We start from the raw sequence: 20,098 nt of genomic DNA, 5'->3' as shown, positions 1-20,098 counted from the left end.
CTCACTGGCCTGCTGTATCCGTTCCACTCAAGTGACATCTTAAAGAACATAAAACAGACCTCTGTAAATGATACGCAGTGTCATTAAACTGTAATTAAAAGATACAATGACATGCAGAAAAGGATGTAGTTTGAGCTACACCGTTTCTAGAGGCTTTATTGAACACGAGGTAGAGTGGAACGACGGCAAAAGAGAAAGAGAGAGAAGATTTATTTTAGTGTTTAGCAGAAACACTTATGTAATAGTCTGCTTCATCTTAGCAACACCAAAACATAGAAGCCTTCAAGAGTATGACATCATGGTTCCCTGACAAAACAAAACTAACTGTATTATTATTATGATTATTATTATTAGGCTATTAGTAGTAGTAGTAGTAGTAGTAGTAGTAGTAGTATTCTAAGCAAAGATTAGTTCTAACTTAATTAACTTAGTTAGTTAATCTAAACGAAGTCTAAAATGAGTAAATCCAGATTTAATCCAAGTTTACAGATTTAAACCGAAATTAACTCAATCTCAACCCAGTTCAAGTTGTGGTATTAATTTCATAAATGCGCGTGCGTGTTGGGTATTCCTCAACGTTGCCTTGGACACTGACAGCGCCTCAGCTAACATTTTCAAAGCACAGTAATGTCTGTTTCCTTCTTATGGGCCATATGCAACAGGGTAAACTACACAGGATGCTCTCATTTTCTCACTGCCGCATTCTGCCCACAGCCGTGACGCTTCCCCGGTTTGGACGTGACATACAACACGAGCTTCCACCGAAGACCCACCCGCCCTCATTAGCATGTCAGCACGTAACGTCTACAGAGGCTGGCCACTCTTTAAATACCGGGAAACACTCCCACCGCCGCACCACTGCTGCGGAAAAGCTGCACCGAGGCACTCCAGCCACATTCCACCTCTCTCGTACACCGCTTCGACTAAAACCTCAAGGTAAGAACCCGCTTTCAGAAAACACTGCTGTGTGGGAAAGAGTTATTTGTCCATCAGCTCATACACTTTACGGTGTTACGTTGATGAAGCTGTGGTACTTGGCGAACTTGACGCACGTTTCCATTCGTTGCGTCAAGTTACCCTCATGTGCCGGCCGAGTGGATGCGCAGAGACGCACGTCGCTATAATCAACAGGCTGCTGTAGACTGGAGGTGATGGATGGGAAAGAGAGCTGATACTGGCGGTCCACCTCGGATTGAGCTTCATTTTTTGACAGTTTACTACATTTCATTGTGTAATCAGAGTTCAGCAGTACTGCAACAGGATGTGGACCAGAGTGTCGTACTCATTGCTGTAACGTGCATGCCTGATTAATATCTCTTGAAGCGTTCAAAGCAATGTTCTTTATAAAAGCCCATTTTCAAAACATTGCTGGCCAGATTTATTAATTTCCTTTGCTCACACAGAATGTTTATGGACATTATTTAAGCGTATATATATCCCAATAGGCTATGATTAAAGAATAAGAACTGGTGGTAATTTATCATCTTTTTACAACTAGTAATGTTTTTTTTTTCTTCTTCTTCTTCCCTGTTTATTCAATTATATGTTTTTGTTATCCTTATAGCCTGTGCATAACGTTACGCAAGTGTCTCGTGTTATGCATCCAGGGTGATGCCCGGTACGTGACCGACATCCATTCAATGAAGTTCGATTCGCGAGTCAGTTGAGTGTGTTGATTCGACTCTTGATTGCGACCGAATCGAAAAGAGAGAGGAGGGGAAAGACCGAGCGTCTAATGTCACCAGCTGCCTCCAATGCTCCAATCACCTCCCGTTTCACTTCTGCGCCCCATCGCTCCGGCACGCTCTTATTCTTGTTATCGATGCCGCATCATCATTTGATCCGGACTGAATCAAACCACAGAGCGGGTGCGGTTCAGTCCCTCTGAGCTCTCCTGTGCATCTTGGACAGTTGTAGTTCAGATGCTGCCCTATCAGCAAGCAGGGCTTAGTGAGGCCGTGAAGCAGCCACACCTACCTCATTTTATCGCAGTTTAGGTTTCAGTGATATTCCAGAAATGCATGCATGACAATCATGCATGATAATCATATTTTTGGTTAAAAATCATACCTGATCACTGTTCTATGAGCTCTTAGCACATGTTTTCCTCATTATTCTGATTATTCTATTTGGCAACTCTTGTGGATGATGATCTGTCATTTGAGGGGCTCTGTAAGTAACTGGTACTGATTCAATTTTTTGAGTGTGCTATGAAGAGAAAGTCCAGGGAAAGTTCTGTTGGCCAAATTAATCTGGCAGGTGACATGTTGAAGGCAAAAAGAGTTTGGATGGTGCTGTAGTTCTCAGTGCTTTTTGGTGCTGTGCAGTGTCACCCAGTCTGAGATCCAGTTATCAAACATCCATGTGTCTCTGACTTCTTCTGGAGTAGTGCAGAGAGATGATCCATCCATAGCCAGCTGCTATTGAGTAACATGAAAGGCCTTACACTGAACCTCAGTCATGATACTTGACACCCCATCAGAGCTCAGAGAGCCCACTCTGACCTGTCAGTTTTCAGCTTAAGTAAATGTCATGTGTCATAGCGTGTACTAGGAGATATGATGACACCAGCGTGCAATGGTTCACACATGGGACATTTAGTCTCCCAGTTGTACATATAATTTGGTAACAATTACTTAATTCGTAGAAATCCGCATAATCCACCACTTGTCACAAAACACCCATCTCCTTTCTTTGTAACAGTATCGCATTAAGTTCTTTCAGCTACTAATAATCCCCCTTGTAATCCTCATGCAGTCACGCTGCAAAGGAAATCATTTATAAATTGTATAGCACATTTCCACAGTGGATAAAGGAAGTAACCACATTGCTGAACCTATGTGGTAATCCTGTACTGTGCATGCCAACATAGTGTGCCTTTGTAAGGAGCAAAACTAGCCCACCTAAGGGCCAGCCCTGCTGTCTAGTAAGCTTGGAGTTCATCCTCTGAGGGAGAGATAATTGGATAACTGGAGATTGCTTGTGTATGCTGTCCCACTTCATATATCCCATCATGGAGAGGTGGTCTTAAATAGCCTCTCAAGGGGATAATATAAAGTATTAATCCTGCTGCTGGCTATTCTACTACGTGCTTGGTGTCCACACCACACGGCAGGACAAGCCTAGTCATGGTGATGATGTAAAGGAGCCCACAACCAGTCAGCCATGTCTGCTCAACCCAGGAAATAAATAGTTTTGTGTGACGTCATCTTGGGGATGGTCTGTGCTGCGTGGCAACAGGCTGCAGTGCTTGGCCAGGCCGTGGTTGCCATGGAGACCCAGGGGTTGCTGTGAAGGAAGTGATAAGGGTGGCCAACCTCTTGTCTGTAAACCATTTATGGCAGTCTACATGACGAGGATGCTGGGCATATGCATCTCAAACTTGACTTTTGTATGAACTGTCCTGGAAATCCTGTGGTGGTGTCATTTGAAGGAAAGAGCATTTGATTATGCAATGTTAAAGAAAGTGCAGAGAAGTGAAAGAGGAACACATATCTGTCTCAGCCAGTCAGGGCACAGTGAGGTAACATTGTGTGGGCTTGTTTGTATGAGCCCAGGCATTCAAACTGTCCCATACATTATGTAGCACTGCCTCTCCCCTTTCACTCTTACCCTACTCCCCTGCCTGTAGTATTTCTCAGCTCTGACTAGTGCTGAAGCACTTAAGGTGTTATTTGGCTGCTGTTCAGACCAAGTAAGCAATTTTAAGACATCTCTGTGGGCTCTGGTCACTTATGATGGGCATTTGGAATTATTTTTGATAATTTATTGACAATATGATTAATAGAGAAATAAGAGTTTATAGAGTAATTAATAATGAAAAAATGTTGTCAGTCGCAGTCCTACTTTGCTTCCCTTTTCTTATCCCCTCTTTCTTATCGCTCCCTCCTTTATATCTGTCTCTCCTTATTCTTCCTCCTACAACTTTTTGTTTCTCCTCAGTGTCCCTCATATTTCCTTCTCCTTCACTAGCATCCCTCACATGTGTCTCCTTCTCTTTTTCAGATGTCCACCAAGGAGAAACTGATCACCCATGTGATGAAGGAGGAGCCTGTTGGCTGCAGGAACAAGGTGACAGTGGTGGGCGTTGGTATGGTGGGCATGGCCTCTGCCATCAGCGTCCTGCTCAAGGTGAGACAGAAGGAGGAATGGGAGGGGAGAATGGGGGAAAAGATGAGTAAATGAAAGACTGAGTGATCTAGAATTGATGAAGAATGCTAACAGCATATTGTTAACGGTGGTTGCTTGTATGTCGGTAAATGTAAGAGAGGGATGAAAAGGACAAAAAGAGGATTAGATTGGACTGAATGTAGGAGGGATTATAGCTCAAAAGAGTAAGAGAAAGGTCTTAACACTGGGAACAAAGGGGAAATTATAGCCAGGGATAAGGGGTGTTAGGTAAACTTTTGAGAAGAATGAAGTCAGACCTCCATGATTGAAACAGCAGATCCAGAGTATCAGCTCTAGTATTTTGAATGGAAAAAACAAGGATTTGCAAAATGGACCTGCAAACAAGGTGAAACAAGGGCTGTCGTTACACATCCATCAGTTCAAGCAAGAGAAAATGCTGCATGTGTTTGCCAACAGAAGAATGTGGGCAGGGTTTCCTGTGTCATTCCTCCAACACTGATAGGATTGCTGTTAATATTTGGTCAAAGCCAGTTCTGTCTGGTCCTGTGCCACAGAGGAATATGCAGCTTTTCACTGCAAAAAACAAACAAACAAACAAAAAACACTACAGTGGGCCATTTTACTCATTAATCCAACCTAAACGTAGTGAAATCAGTGTCTGTAGTGTTTTGTTGGATGTATGATTACCATAGTATTCCCCTTGGACTGTCCTGGCCCATTCACAACAGTCTAGTAGCTGTCTCTTGCCAGTTGAAACAGAGAAACCTCTTGTATCAACAAGTATCAATGCTACGGTTTGATGAATATACAGAGCCTGAGGTTGTTGGTGTGCTATTTCTTCCCTTAAAATCTGTTGTTTACTGAACGAGTTTTACAGGTTGTTTGGATCATAGTGCATTGTGAGGTATATGCATACTGATTATGTATGTATATGCTCATCAGGACCTGTGTGATGAGCTGGCCCTGGTTGATGTGATGGAGGAGAAGCTGAAGGGTGAGGTCATGGACCTGCAGCACGGGTCCCTCTTCCTCAAGACACACAAGATTGTGGCCGACAAAGGTGAGAATATTCACCAGCATTATCACTAGGACCCACCACATTTCATCTTTGCAAATTCATTTTCATTCTGGTATGGTACTCCTCATTTGGTGGCTTTAATGGAGCCGTCATATCTTCCATTTGGCAGACTACAGTGTGACAGCCAACTCCAAGGTGGTGGTGGTTACTGCTGGAGCCCGCCAGCAGGAGGGCGAGAGCCGCCTGAACCTGGTGCAGCGCAACGTCAACATCTTCAAGTTCATCATCCCCAACATCGTCAAGTACAGCCCCAACTGCATCCTGCTGGTTGTCTCCAACCCAGGTTGATCCTCTTTACATTTTGAACGTATTTCTCTTGCATGTCTCAATATAAATCATTTAACAGTGTTGAAAAAGCAGATTTCAGCTGAGGGAGAAAAAAGTCGTCAGGAGATTTGAGAACACAAACAAAATGGCACAATAATTTACTACGTGTAGTATATAACGTTTTTGAGTCAAAAGCTACTTGTGGAACATCAGCCTGACTTGGATTTTCAAATGTCACAAATTTGCTTGAGATACGGTGCCATGTTTTATGTATATGTCATGCATACACATAAAACATACATGCACACACTTAAACACAGTACATGTTAACTACATATACAGAGGAACTTATGTACACATATATGTGGAGGCTTTTCAAAGGGTGGACAAAGGGATGAAAATGAGAGAAAGTGGAAAATTAAATATTAACTTAGGTTGTGAAGACAGGAGGCACTGTATAGTTTGAAAAAAAAAAAATGGTGAAACTGGTGAAATGTGAAGAACTTTTGAAAGTGCATATATAGGTTTGCTTTGCCTGTCACTCAGCATGATAAATAATTTTCATGGTTTGTCCCCACTCTTTCTTCACTCTTCCAGTGGACATCCTGACCTATGTTGCCTGGAAGCTGAGCGGTTTCCCACGTCACCGTGTCATTGGCTCCGGCACCAACCTGGACTCTGCCCGTTTCCGCCACCTGATGGGAGAGAAGCTCCACCTCCACCCATCCAGCTGCCACGGCTGGATCGTTGGAGAGCACGGCGACTCCAGTGGTATGCAGATTTGACCAAAAATAAGATCTATTTTTTAGCACCAACAGTTTATACAAATTTGTGGTTGCATGATGCTGTGCGCAGAGTGTCAGGGTCAGTTTGCCCCTCTGTTTATGAATTGGCACTGATGATAATTGACTTATCACTATTCTCTGCCTCTCCCAGTGCCCGTGTGGAGTGGTGTGAACGTTGCTGGCGTTTCCCTCCAGGCCCTCAACCCAAAGATGGGTGTTGATGGTGACAGTGAGAACTGGAAGGAGGTCCATAAGAAGGTGGTTGATGGGTGAGTGTGTTTTGTATATGGAGTTAACTATCTGGAAACTACAATACTGCCTTTTTCTCATGCACCAACAGCCTAATCTACAAAGCAGTCAGCTATATGCATACTAACATTGGTCCAGACCTGTCTAGTTAGGAAGCATAAAGATGTTTTATCGAAATAAATCTTTAGAGTTTAATTATCCAGTTACAGTAAGATAACAATTGAATCCAATGGAGTTGAGTCAAGCCAGTAAGGAATTTGGGCCGGGGCTGTAAGCCAAAAAGCAGGCAGTGACATGAACAGTGCACCTCTCTGTTAAGAGCTTGCTGCAGCCGGGTATCCAGTGAAAACAATGGTGTGTAACAGTATGTTTCAGCAGTTATGCAGCTTTGTGTGTACAGTAACGGTCATGACCTCCCTTATAAATGCAGTCCAGTGTCTATATATCTCAAATTGTTAAGTGTATTGTGTTTTGGAATTTGTTTTATTCTTCTGATAGTCATGGAAGGGTAAGACAGCTTGCCCTTCCACAATCTTTGATATTTCACTTTTATTTCATGTCATTAATCATCATGCCGTCATTTTGGCTCATTTTGCTATAGCCAGGTCTTTGAGCAAATCAGTTGAGTAATGTACTGTAGCTGGCACATGGCAGACATTTGTGAAGCTTGCAGGTAGGGAATAAAATCAGAAGTATTTACAAGGGGAGAAGTACTTTGGCATACAATAGAGAGAACTGACACCAGGGCATAGAAGAGCTCTGTTCACCTCAGCGTTTTTACTCATCTCAAATAGATTTTTGACCATTGAAAGATATTAGGGAATAATTATGAAGTATGTGTGTCTGCGTTCTTGTGTCTGTATCACAGTGCCTATGAGGTGATCAAGCTGAAGGGCTACACTTCCTGGGCCATCGGTATGTCTGTGGCTGATCTGGTGGAAAGCATCCTGAAGAACCTGCACAAGGTGCACCCTGTGTCCACCCTGGTCCAGGTGAGGAGATAGGCAGAGTCTCCCAACAGGCTACACACCTTATTGTATATCAAAGCTAAGCTGATGATATTCATGGACGCATGAATTTGCACTGACCTAATCCTTCTCCCCACCATACCATTTTTCAGGGCATGCACGGCGTGAAGGATGAGGTGTTCCTGAGCGTCCCTTGTGTCCTGGGCAACAGCGGCCTGACAGACGTCATCCACATGACACTGAAGCCAGATGAGGAGAAGCAGCTGGTGAAGAGCGCTGAGACCCTGTGGGGTGTACAGAAGGAGCTCACCCTCTGAAGAGCCTGCCTCTGACTTCCCCAGTCCACCCTGAGTCCATACATTAACAGTGTGTGGCTCAATCCCTCCTAATGTACCTTGTGTGTTCCCGTAAGCGTTGTGTGAATGAGACCTCTGAATATCCAAAAGGCATTTGGAGATAAACCAGTGGAAGCTGAGCATTAGCCTCACATGGTCAGTCGATATTCACACACAGGTGTCATTTGCCTTCACTACCTCCCACCTCCCCACCCTTCTCCCTACATTACTGAATTCTCTGAAGCAGACCTCAAACCTAAAGCCTTACAGCTCAGTCTGTTTTCTGTAGAAGAGAGGCAGTGTTACCGTTGTCCAGTCTATATAGATTGTAAGGCCTTTGCAGTATGGAGTAAATTGTGCGTATATGTGTCAGTATGTATTATTATGTAATGCTGTCTTCCATACACTCCTTATGTGTAGTTTATATTTATCAAGTACTCACTGTTTGTTGCCAGTTGGGTTTTTCCCACTTGGGATCTCTGTTGGTGTTTTGTTTGGAGTAATGGAGTCATTCCCTTCTCTATGTAGAGGGCTTCCTTTTCACTCCAAGCCGTAACAACACTGTCGGATATAACTGGACCTGTGACACCAAAGTGTCTTACTACCTGTTCTGAGAAACACAACCCTGGTTAGCACTGAAACATTTTGTATACAGAATAAACCACAAGTGCACTGACAAAAAAGAAACTCCATGAAAGGCAAGTTCCATAGAGTTGGCATAGAGCAGCAAAGGTCAATTCTTAAGGATTTAAAAGGGTTGAACCAGCAGATTTGGTAGAACCCTGCTGTTACAAATTCTGGTGAGGTGCCACCATCTGTGTCAACAAATGGACAACAGAGAGCCAATGGGAAAAAGGCAATGGGTCAATGAGAATCAAAACTGTAGGCAACAATACCACCGATGGTGTTGTTTGTCTATGCACCTTAAATACTGTATCATAAAGGGTTTTTTATTTAATCTTTGCCCTCTGGCTTTGAAGGACATCAAGCTTTGAGAAGCATGGTTGTACTATTTATTATACAAATGCTCTATTTAACCAGAAAAGTGAAACCATTAGACATGACTGATCAATCACTTGACTATCTGTACTTGCCATGGCAGCTGGATATTGGTTCCATTTTGCTCTAACACCAAATAAATCTAATGGGATGATGATACAACTCATCTTTTGTCTCCTCCTGTTTTTCATACAACCAAGCAAATGCAGTTTGTGCCCATGGGAACAAGGCAGCTGACTCAGCTGCTCTCACTGCAGAGCTATGGGTTAACACATAAGGCAGATTAGAGGTTTTAATGCAGGTTAAACTGCGGTCACTAGCCTCTATAGATGCGAGATCAAGGCAAAACCAACATGACCCGCTTCCTTCACATCATCACACATACAGACAAATAGCAGTATTCATAAAACATCACCCTATGTACAGTACAATCAGTGGAAAACTAACCACTGAAGTGTTGTGTGCATTAGAGCTGGTTTGTGTTTTTTTTTTTTTTTTTGTCCTCTTACAGCCTGTTGAGTTTAAAGATAAGTGGGCAACATGGGTTTTCTGCGATTTCTAGACACACCCAGTAGGGCTGAATAATTAATCAACTACTGAAATCGCAATTGGCCAGTTGGCAATAGTCAAAATCACAGGAGCTCCAGTTTTTGGATGAATATAAAATGTGACAAAATACCAGTATGAACCAAGTATTATGGTGCTATAGAGACAAAATGCCTGTCCAAATAATTGTCATTTGATTTTTTTTAATGATACTTTTCAGCCCCAACACCCAGGCTTCCTTAAGAAATAGGCGAAAACATGAGCATCAAATCAGATTTCTTTTAATTGTACTGATTTACATAATCTACAGATATAAAAGAACAGGTGGTGTATGGTTTAACTGGAAACTAAACAAGAAAAAGAAAAAAAAACTATAGATATACTTATCATACAATTCAAAGTGCATTTAGTAAAAAACTAATTTAAAGAAGAACTGTTTGCAAACTTGACATAAGTTAACTTTCTGATTAGTACAATAGTTCTTTGTTGTACCTTCTGACACACCTTATTCACAACTTTTCCTACATTTGCTGAAAACCTCAAAAGTATTAGAAGAGCTGAGAATGTGGGAGTAGACAGTAAAAATACAGAAAATTGTGAGAGAAAAAAGAAAAAAAAAGGAATTTTCTTTGCAATATCTTTGAATAAAGAATGTCAAGACTGTCATCCACCTTAAGAGACACTGTACAGGGTTGGATCACAAACACTGTACATGACTGACTGATTAACTCAGAATGTAAGCCAGACTGAGTGGTAGACCTGAGCAGCTGACATTACAATGACATAACTCACTCACACCATCATTAAGAGAGAGAAAAGGGAGAAAGAAAGAAGTGTGGGCAAGTGGCATGGGAGTCAGTAAAAGACCCAGAAAAGAGAGTGAATGAACACAGGTTCAGGTCCATAATCACCTCTTTTGTATGAAAAAACATCCTCTGGTTCCATGGCTACTGAACATGACCCAGACCTCAAACAGCATTCAGTCATAAGGTTGAACCCCTGTCCTTCCTGAAAGGTTGCCCTGGGTATTTATATCAGAGCCTAACCTTTTCATTCTGAGGGGTCTCAGACCTAGAGGGCTCTCTACTGATCTGGCCCCAATTTGTGCTTACTAGCCAAATGACACTGCCTGATAAACAGAGTCCCAACAGTCTGTAGGCTATCGTAGAGCAGGCACACACCTTAGCCAGCTCTGTATGATGACCCAGTCACACCGGGAACACTCAGGGCAAATGTCACAAAAAGACAGCATGGGCTCACACCTCATCTCTACCAATATGGCATGTGTGTGAGCATGCTGTCTGTGTCAACCACATACAAACATTGTGGTGGCAGTGTGTTTCGTTTAGACTGGATGCACATTTCTTTCAACATGGCAAAAGTAAAGGCATAGCAATGGTGTCATGTCTCACAAGTGTATCATGACTGTTACTGCATAATAATTTAAAGCAAATCAGTTGTTGGTATGACAACTAAACAAATGACGCCATACTGAAAACATGGCTGCACAGTTTGAAATTCCAGTGCTGAACAGAACAGTCCATTTCTTGCATTTTTTTCTGATCAGATTCTCTTTTGGTGTTACTCAGACTTTTGCCTCAAAAAGGACACAATGCCTGACAAGAAGAGGATGATTCACTGGGAATCAAAGTGGGAAGGTGGGGGGGCTGGTTGGACTGAAATGCAATAAGAGGGAGATTTGTGTTTATGGCGAGAGATATAAGAGAAGGGATCAAGAGAAGGAGAAAGCTAGAGGGAGAGCACAAGAGAGAAGAGCAACAAAGATATGCATGTATTCAGGTAAATTAGTGTGGGTCAGTAGAGGTCACTGAGGCCAGCCGTCTTGCGAGCTTTCTGCATCAGGGCACGAAGCTGGAACTGCTTCCTGGACAGAAGGCGTACATGCTGTGACAGAAGAAAGAGAATCAGTTAGCAAGCGTAAAACCACTTTGGGACGGCAATCGCCATACACCATCTGGAGTAGAACTGAAGACACCATGTGTGCAACGTATGCATTTGCTTGTAATTGAGTTGCTGTGGTCACCTTGAGGAAAACCTCCAGGTCTATGACGCCCCTGCGCAGGGCCTCTCCCAGGTAGAAGATGGTGTCCTCGATGGCATTCTCTTCAGCATAGAGGTTCAAGATCTGTTTATACAGTGGTGCCGTGGGAACGATAACATCATCAATGTCGTTGTTCTCTGACTGGTTCTCCATCTTCTCCAAGGCCTCGCTCAGCTCCTCGTCCTTCCTCTTCAGCAGCTCAATGTTCCTGTCAACCTCGGACTGGAAGAAACATCAAAATTACAAATAATACGTTTACAGCAGAGGACAGGAGGGGTAAAAATAGACATCTGAGTTAGAAAAAGTAGAGAATCTTACCACTTCCTGGTCCAGTCGTGAGACCATCTCCTCTAGTTTCTGATGTCCTTTCTTCAGGTCCTCCTCTGTTCGCTTCAGGGCGTCCAGTTCGGCCTGGGCCCTGTCCATTTCTTCTTTCATCCTCCAGCGAAGCTTGTCGCTCACAGCCGAAATCAGAGATGCACGGATGGTGTCCTCGCCGATGGTGCCATCTCTGCTGGGGCCTGATCAAAAGGAGAGAATTTGTGGCGTGATAAAGCAGTGGAGGAAGTCTGGTCCTCAATGTCTAATGTCAATGTCTCTGTGTCTGATTAGCTTCAAATGAAAAACAGTGAGCATAAAATCATGCAAGCCATTCTTTTTTTTTTGTTTTTTAAATTAATGTCTGGAGCCCAGCTGTTCAAAAACCAGTGAATGAAATGAGCATACAAAATGAATCAGATGTTTTTTTTTTTTTTTTTTTTGAGTTTGTCAATTTTAGGTATTTCTGCAGTTCATTCCAAGGTGACGGGGCATTATAACAAAAAGCTGGCTTGCCCAATAATGCAAGTTTACTTTTGGAACCTGATAATGAATTAAGATATGTGAATACAAACTATATCTCTAATTGTATAACTGAAAAAAAAATACTGATAAGTTTAAGGGTCGTAAACCGATGATAGTTTTATATTGGAAAGTACTTCCACTGAATTTGCCTTCAAATAGAAGACAGAGACAAACCAGTCATTTGTTAGACATAATGCTGTACATTACATGAGGAATTTATTTTTCCATTAGACAGGTATGGCTCTATGTCCTTGACATTATGCAACTTCTTTTTCAGTATGATCTGAGACAGTAGAGGGGTGGGGGATGGGGCATGGATGTCTACAGAGTCAGGCCCAGCCTGTGTCAGCAATATGGATGTCAGAGTTAACTCAGCCTTTAGTGCTAAGGAGCCCACAGGCAAATTTATCTCTTCTACATAACTAAATATAGGAGATGGATAAAACCTCCCTGTATACTGATCCCTGACCAGCACTTCACTGTCCCAGCTAACAACTGATGTTGGAACAGCAGATGGGCCCCCTGACCGTAGGTCTGTCTTTGTGAGAGGTGACTGTTCCCATCCTAAATATAAACACAGGGAGGCTTTCCTTTCCCTTCAGGTCCATGCCACCCTTTGGCCTTTAATGCACCCCACTCTGGTTACACCAACGACCTTTCACTGGCGGCTCAGCGCTCCGCCGAAGTCACACGGAGACCAAGATGGAAGGTCAAAGGTCATAATTCAGACTTAAGTAAAGGTCACAAAAAGGTGGAAAGGTATTGTTGTATGAAGAGTGGATGAACCTTTGGCATTTTACAATTAGTGAATGAATTTATCTGGATCTTGTTCTAAGAATTGTTATTAAGCCTTCATAATATCCTGGTTGCTAATTATAGCTTTCAAATGGCCCCATTGAAAGACAGAACTACAACATTCATAATACTGAATACTGTGATACATACCCACTGTGGAGACTGGGGTCTGGGTGGGGTAGTGTGCAGGGCCAGCTGTGGCTGGATATGAGTTTCCTCCTGGGTACTGGTATGCTGGATAGCCCCTGCAAAATTATACACAACAAACATAATTTTATTTTCTGCTCTTAAACATTCCAGAGTTTTATCTTTAGTTCGTTTAGTTTTAATTTATTCAATTATTTGTAAGGGACAAGCACAGAGAACACTGACAATTGCAAAAGCAGTGTGCGGTGTACTGTGCACGTGTGTGTGTGTGTGTGTGTGTGTGTGTGTGTGTGTGTGTAACTGAAGCTAATTTCCAGCACCAGTCCCTTGATGGGCACTGACTGTCTTGGACTTTAACCTACTAAACTGAACCTGTTCTGCAGTGTAAATGTGCCAGAGTGTGATATGCTTCGATGAAACCACTAAAGTAAACATGCAAGAACAGGTTTGATGGGAAAAGCCAAGTGAGGCAATGTGGTAGGTGGACATGAGGAGGGTGAACTCAGCATGGCAGACTTCTTACCCAGGGTTGGGATTAGGTCCGTAGGGGGAGACTGCAGGCATGCCAGGCATGTAAGAGGCTGAGAGAGACAGAGAGACAATGAAACTTGGGAACACACATGTCAAAATATGTCCTTTCACCATCACACACACACATACTGTTGCTTTCATTTTAATTTGATTGGCTATGGTGGTATGTGAGCGCCATCTGGTGCTGAAAAAAATAAGTGCATCACTACAGCACAGTGTGATAATGGACTAATGCACATCAACAATGGGAAAGCTTTCTTTTGAGTAAATGTATTTTAGATTTTTTCTGACAATCTAGTGTAAATTAAAATACAAGCACAAACACAAAATAGGCATTATTTTGCATATGCTGGACCTAAGCCAAATGAGCCATAAAACAGTAAAACAGTGCACCAAACAGACCCGCAGCAAGGTTGATAAATTTATCTCTGGTCCAAAGGTAATTACAGCAACTATTGCTGTGACCCACAGTTCTGCTTTTTCTGGTGGCAAATTACTACCGACACTATGAAACTCTGACCTTCTGGTTCCAGTAAGAAACAATGCTTTAGCAATATTATGTCTTTACTGCAGCCATTAAAAGATACAGGTAATTATTCTCCCCTTAACATCTTGACAGGATAGCCAAAACCCACTATGGGTGGGTAGTCAAATTCTTGACCTCTTTAAACAGGTCATGCATGCAAGCAGGCTTTTTATTTAGAGAAGTAAAACTGCAGCAGTCTACCAGTTTATCTGATGTATTCAATGTATTCTATGCATGCAGAAAAATCCTTGAATCAAGTTTTTTTTTTCATCTTCACTCACACCACACTGCATAACAAGCGAGAGCTTATGCAGTGTGTGCATGGCCTGCTTAAAATCCATTTTCAAAATGTAGCTGCTGTGAGTTGCGTAGAGTTGAGCTCAGCAAGAAGTGATGTTAACAGTTTGTCAAATTTGTCAAAACACAGTTTCCTCTATGAGAGGCAGTTTTATAGGATTATCTATAATGTCTTGAATTTTGTTTTGAGGTCAGGTATTCATGAAGTAATTCTTTATCTACTGAATGCATGAAAAGCCTGGAGGCAGGCAAAGGGTTACCAAGAAAGCTAAACACTAACAAATAAAAAAGAGGAACAACATCTAATGCAAATAGAATGCTGTTTACACAACCAATCTAAGTGAGGATTTCAAAATGCATAACCAGACCACTGAATAACAAAAATGGCAATGGTAGATGTTCTGTTTTGTGTATTACCACACCAACGTTTCATCTAAATTACAAACTAGTAATACAGAATTTTAAGATGAGTCTTATGTGATGTTGGATGGTAAACATTTCAGCTCTTCTGTCAGGGGGAAAGAAATGGTCTGAAATGGTTTTCTTGCTAATCACACAAATTATATCTGCCACTGGAGTTGAACGAAGGTTATGTTTTCGCCCAGTTCTGTCTGTTTGACCTTTTTCTGTTTCTGTTGTTAGCATGACATCTCAAACAGTTATGACCAAATTTGCATGAATCTTGGTCAAAAGGTTGATCATGGGCCACTGAAGAAGTCATTAATTTTACACATTGATTGGCCAAAGTTGGACATGGCTTTGCATAAGAATCCAAGTGTGTAACTTTTGAATGGATTCAGACAACATCAGGAAATTTTGCGGAAAGATTGGTCATGTTTTTATTTCATTCTTGTCATCAGGACATTTATTTTAGTCTTTGAATCATCTTGTCTATTTCAACCATCAGACAAGGCCTTGACCAGCTATAAAAGTCATAAAGGGCAAATTTGACAACATCAAAAAACATCCCAGATCAAACTCTGTTTACAAGAGAGAGCTACGTCACTCACAGTTAGGGGGTCCAGCAGCTTGGAAGGCCTGGTAGGGGGCCTGTGTGGTGGGCCGAGAAAACACGGGAGGCTCCTCTCCAAACACCACAATCATCACCTGGATCAGACCATACAGGTCTGACTGGGGCTGTAACACATATGAGGGTGGAGAGAGAAGGTGTGGAGGGATGGGAGGAACAGATAAACAAAAAGTGACAGATGCAAAATTCCATTTCAAAACATCATCAGGCCAGCCATAGTTCCTATATTATCTAAAGCCATAAAAGCTTACTGCACTCATGCCTGCCCCATTTTTGCACATCAGTTGGGTGCATTTACTGCCATGCCTAAAATCTTCCAAAATAGCCGTGACTTACCAGGATATACTGTCTTTGCTGGATGGTCTCTAGTTTAGACCAATCAAAAGGTTACAAATGTAATTTTTTACAAACACCTTACACTGTCAACACCCAAATAAACAGTCAAAAACAGAGTTAATATGCCGATATCAGCAAAACTCTAAAATGAAGACCATCATACTCACGTGTTTCCACTCATGTAGATAAGGCAGGTAGATCTTGCCGTTAGCATCAATGTGTTTGCCAGTTTTGATCATCATGGCACTGGTAGGCTTGACAAAACAAATGGGCGGGTTGTAGGGGTATGTGTCCAGCAGCCACAGACACACTGGGATGTTGTAGACGTTACCTAAACGAGACATACAAACTCTGTTTAGATCTGTCATGTTTTCTGGGGAGGAGCAGTGTGATCAAGTGGTTATCGAGAAATAGTTCTTCAGTCGCATAAGCTGGGTTCGAACTGCTTATTAGCAAGAATCTGCCCTATTGTAGTGTCCTTGGGCAAATCACTGAAGCTCTATTAGCTCTAGGGGCATTGCTGTATAGCCGGCCCTGTGCTCTGACTTCAATAAGGAGGGGGAAACCATAGACAGAATTTATTTGGGCCAAAGACATGCACTCTTTTACAATATATTATGTGCAGATTCCAGTTTTAAATATATTTTGAAACTGAAAATGAGCTGTTACATTTACACCTACTGTTGACAATGGAGAGGAATAGATTTTTTTTTTTTAAATGAAAGCTCCTGAAAGTTCAGAAATTGTTGAGGAACAAACAATAAGCTTTTTTCCCCAGATGATTTTTCATTTAAAAATTTTGGACATTTTCCACATTTTCCTCAATTTCTTAAGGGGATTTTAAGATTCTGGTTGATTCTAAATGTCATGTATGCTGATAATGGCTTGGAAATCACCGGCAAGTGGGCCACATCTACTCTACAGCTCTACACCTACATTAAATGCGTTGTCAGTGTCATATATGTATCAGGCCTGAAGAACAATACTTACTGACACTTTTCTGAAACATTTAGCAAGTTCTTAAGTTCGAAAACATGAGAACTAGCAAATCTCCTTTCCTTACTTGTCCAAATCTGTGTAGGGTCCATGTTTACAATTTGAACAGGTTACAGTTGATCCTTACCTCTGTAGCTGACTGGGACTGTTCCTGTTAGACTCATAAGGTCTCTTGTGGAGCCATCGTTGAACACTGAAAAACAAGAACTGCCTGTAACAACCAGCAAAGCGAGCTGCCTGTATCCCTGCACAGAAACATGCAACATATACCCAAGATCACACCTGTAAATGTAACAGATAAATCTGAATAAATTTACCATAAGCATCCATAACCGGCTTCAAGTCCTTGTACTGGGAGATGACATTGGTTATCTCACGAACAGTCAGGTCTCTGTATTTGTATTGCTGACAAATGACAACACAAAACATGAGATACGACAATGCAAATTAGTATTTTGAAGGTCTAGAAATAACACCTGGCACTTGGCTAATAAAATTAGGTGCCTTCTTTCCAAAAAAAAAAAAAAAACAACTTCCACCTTGATTGTCAGTATTTACATCCAACCTGCGACAACAGATTCAAGTCTTGAGCAATACCATCTACATCTTATATGGCCTAATGGTCTAACATTGGAGCAGATGAAAATTATTTTTATTCTAATAAGACAAAATTTAATAAGTTAACTCGCAATCATTATAAGAGTACAAAATCTGCTCTTTGACATTCTTGATTATTCTCGATATCTTATCTTTATATTTATTCTCTATATCTCTATTCAATTATTCTCTTTACTATATCTTTCTAGTGGATACGCATTTCGTTTCCAATGTTATCATTATTAGTATTTGTATTATTAGTGCTAGTAATGTTGGCTAACTATACACGCCAAATGGAAAGCGTAAATGTACAGGTGCAGGGATTTTGACAAAATAACGTTACTTGACTGTGTAAACGAGGCCTTCAAACTATTTACGGTTTACGGTTTCTGACAAAGTCGCTGCTAAAATGCCACATGAAGCCAGAAAACTCTCGGGAAGAAAAAGACATCTCCCATCTCCCATTCCAGGAAATCTTGACACGGCTAACGTTAGCTGGCTAGCTTCGCGTTAGCCGCCGTGATGCTGGCTAACTGTTTGACTAACAGGCGACGGGACGGATAATTAGCTTGTTTACCTTCAGCATTTTCTTCAGGGCACCTTCGTTGACAACTGCCATGGTTTAAGCTGGTTGTTATCACTGTTTTGTGGAAAGAAAAAGTAGCCGACAGAGAGCTGACTACTGAAGCCAGCTGAGGGAACAGCCAACGCTAGCTAGCTAGACTTCAGGGAATGCTAAGCTAACGTTAGCCCAGCCCGGGGCCTACGCAGAGGATTGTCCTAAGACTCCTTAAATCAACCAGGAGGGGTGATGTGTCCCCTGCAAGCAACGAGCCTCGCCGATCTGATACAAACCAGGCGTGGACGGTGGGCAAAAAAATAATATCAGGTCAAGAGCAAAAACAGCTCTGATCCGATCGTCAACAAGAGAGATTTCCGGCGTTTCACCTGACTACTTCCGGTCCGTGTGACGTAAACGGGCGTGTGTTGGGCTAACAATACAGTAATAATTACAGTACAATAATGTATTTTTTTCCTCACCGATAAAATAAGTAACACCATTCTACTAACACTTATATAGAAACACATAAAATTCATGAAGTGTTGATGATTGAGACTGATTTTATTTAAGTATTACCAAAAAAAAACAAACAAAAAAAATGTCTTTATGTCGTTCATAGATGTTTTGTTCCACTTCTTTTACTACGCTATATAAAAATAATATTTTCAGTAATATCGGTGTTGAAACTGTATTTCATGTTCGTAAGAGTAAAGTTCACATAAAGTCAGTATTACTCAGTATTACTCTTATGTGATTTGTGTAATGTCCCCTGGTGTGTTTGTATTTTTATGTATTTTATTTTATGGCATGACCCAAAAAGGGTTTGTTGCAGTAAAAAAACAGCAACCTTTATGTGCCACCCCCTAAACATCTATTTCAACAGAAATAAACATAAATAATATGAATATAAAACAAACAAACAAACAAAACACTTCTTTTTCAGATATTGTTTGAAATGAAAATTAATTCAGTTACTCAGCCTCTGAAGTGATGGAATCTGATCCTGACGTTTTGAAAGGGTAGTGTTTATTATTTATTGTTTGTTTGTTTGTTTTAAATGCAACTCCAAGTGGTGTAAAAATTCCCCTACCTTCCTGTCCAAGAGATGTCAACCTCCCTCTTTACAATCTAGCCTAATCTTTTTTTTTTTTTTTTTTTTGCTCAGTGGTATTTCTGTTATAATGATATAATATTATATTTTTTCAACAACCAGACCACAAACTAGGCTTGTTAGCACATCTTTTCTGGGAGTGTAACTACTCTAAAATCCTTTGAAGTGACTTACTTTCGTTCATCAAACAAAATATATAAAGTAGTCTCACTCTTCCCAAAAGGATGTTACTTTTGGAATCTCAAACTCATTGTCACTTATTTATTTCTTTGCAAAACTTAATTTTACTCCTGTGCTCTTGTAAATTGTAGTCTAGAAAAACTAATATATATATGAATATATATATATTTAAAATAATAATAATATGGAGTGTTTTATAACTCTTTACACAGTAAACAAACTCCTATGTGTCCATATTTTTTCTTCAGTTTTGTCTTTCTTCACATCTCTCTGTCTATAGTTTCTCCCACAGAGTTTTCATAGACCAGGTTACTCCCAGACAGGCACCAAGAGGCAGCAATGGGACATTTACAGCTCCATACAGCTAGTAGTGTTCATAAAGCACCTCAGTTAACAATTCAGCTCCAAATCACTGTAAAGATAAAATCAAAACACCAGAAAAAATTTGCCTTGATGAGATTTTTTATAAGATGCAATGCAATTCACCTTCAACTAATTACAGTGATACACGCATCAAAAGATACCAAGTGGGTTCAGGAAGACAAGCACCTCATGAGGGCAGATGACACCAGGCACCCTCTGCAAAGGCAAATTTAATTTCTCTACCTTCAGATGCTTTAATTAAAAGCCGTCTGTGCCAAAACCCAGATGACATTATCTGCAGCCGACATGAAATGCTCTTTAGTGAGTCCTTTTATCCAAAGTGCGTTACATAATGATGACAATA

At 41.2% G+C, this 20,098-nt stretch overlaps 2 protein-coding genes across 2 annotated transcripts; one reads left to right on the top strand and one right to left on the bottom strand.

Moving 5' to 3' along the window:
- Positions 1–821: 821 nt before the first annotated feature.
- ldha (lactate dehydrogenase A4) lies at positions 822–8,978 on the top strand. Its single transcript, XM_030054114.1, has 8 exons — positions 822–936; positions 4,006–4,131; positions 5,074–5,191; positions 5,319–5,492; positions 6,074–6,247; positions 6,413–6,530; positions 7,379–7,502; positions 7,631–8,978. The coding sequence occupies exons 2-8, from the start codon at positions 4,006–4,008 to the stop codon at positions 7,793–7,795; spliced, it is 999 nt and encodes a 332-aa protein (XP_029909974.1). The 5' UTR covers positions 822–936; the 3' UTR covers positions 7,796–8,978.
- A 639-nt stretch (positions 8,979–9,617) lies between these two features.
- On the bottom strand, positions 9,618–18,137 carry tsg101a (tumor susceptibility 101a). The gene is made up of 10 exons (XM_030053946.1): positions 18,096–18,137; positions 17,239–17,326; positions 17,049–17,114; positions 16,093–16,256; positions 15,570–15,696; positions 13,729–13,786; positions 13,209–13,303; positions 11,739–11,941; positions 11,403–11,642; positions 9,618–11,263 (listed from the first exon to the last, which is right to left on the bottom strand). Exons 1-10 carry the CDS (start codon positions 18,135–18,137, stop codon positions 11,174–11,176), a joined length of 1,173 nt encoding a protein of 390 aa, XP_029909806.1. The 3' UTR covers positions 9,618–11,173.
- Between the last annotated feature and the right edge of the window lie 1,961 nt (positions 18,138–20,098).

Source organism: Myripristis murdjan, chromosome 6, assembly GCF_902150065.1.
Source record: "Myripristis murdjan chromosome 6, fMyrMur1.1, whole genome shotgun sequence".
NCBI classification, from domain to species: domain Eukaryota; kingdom Metazoa; phylum Chordata; class Actinopteri; order Holocentriformes; family Holocentridae; genus Myripristis; species Myripristis murdjan.
Note: the sequence above shows the minus strand (reverse complement) of the source record. Positions and strands in the feature narration are given on the sequence as shown.

What these genes read in the sequence shown, in the direction of transcription:
- ldha (XM_030054114.1), top strand. Translation starts at nt 4,006, where the DNA reads ATGTCCACCAAGGAGAAACTGATCACCCATGTGATGAAGGAGGAGCCT. An exon ending in AGAGCACGGCGACTCCAGTG is followed by an intron (nt 6,248 to 6,412) that starts GTATGCAGATTT and finishes TGCCTCTCCCAG; the next exon opens with TGCCCGTGTGGAGTGGTGTG. An exon ending in CTGTGTCCACCCTGGTCCAG is followed by an intron (nt 7,503 to 7,630) that starts GTGAGGAGATAG and finishes ACCATTTTTCAG; the next exon opens with GGCATGCACGGCGTGAAGGA.
- tsg101a (XM_030053946.1), bottom strand. Translation starts at nt 18,137, where the DNA reads ATGGCAGTTGTCAACGAAGGTGCCCTGAAGAAAATGCTGAAG. An exon ending in CCCTGAAGAAAATGCTGAAG is followed by an intron (nt 17,327 to 18,095) that starts GTAAACAAGCTA and finishes GTCATTTGTCAG; the next exon opens with CAATACAAATACAGAGACCT. An exon ending in AGCTGCTGGACCCCCTAACT is followed by an intron (nt 13,787 to 15,569) that starts GTGAGTGACGTA and finishes TGTCTCTCTCAG; the next exon opens with CCTCTTACATGCCTGGCATG.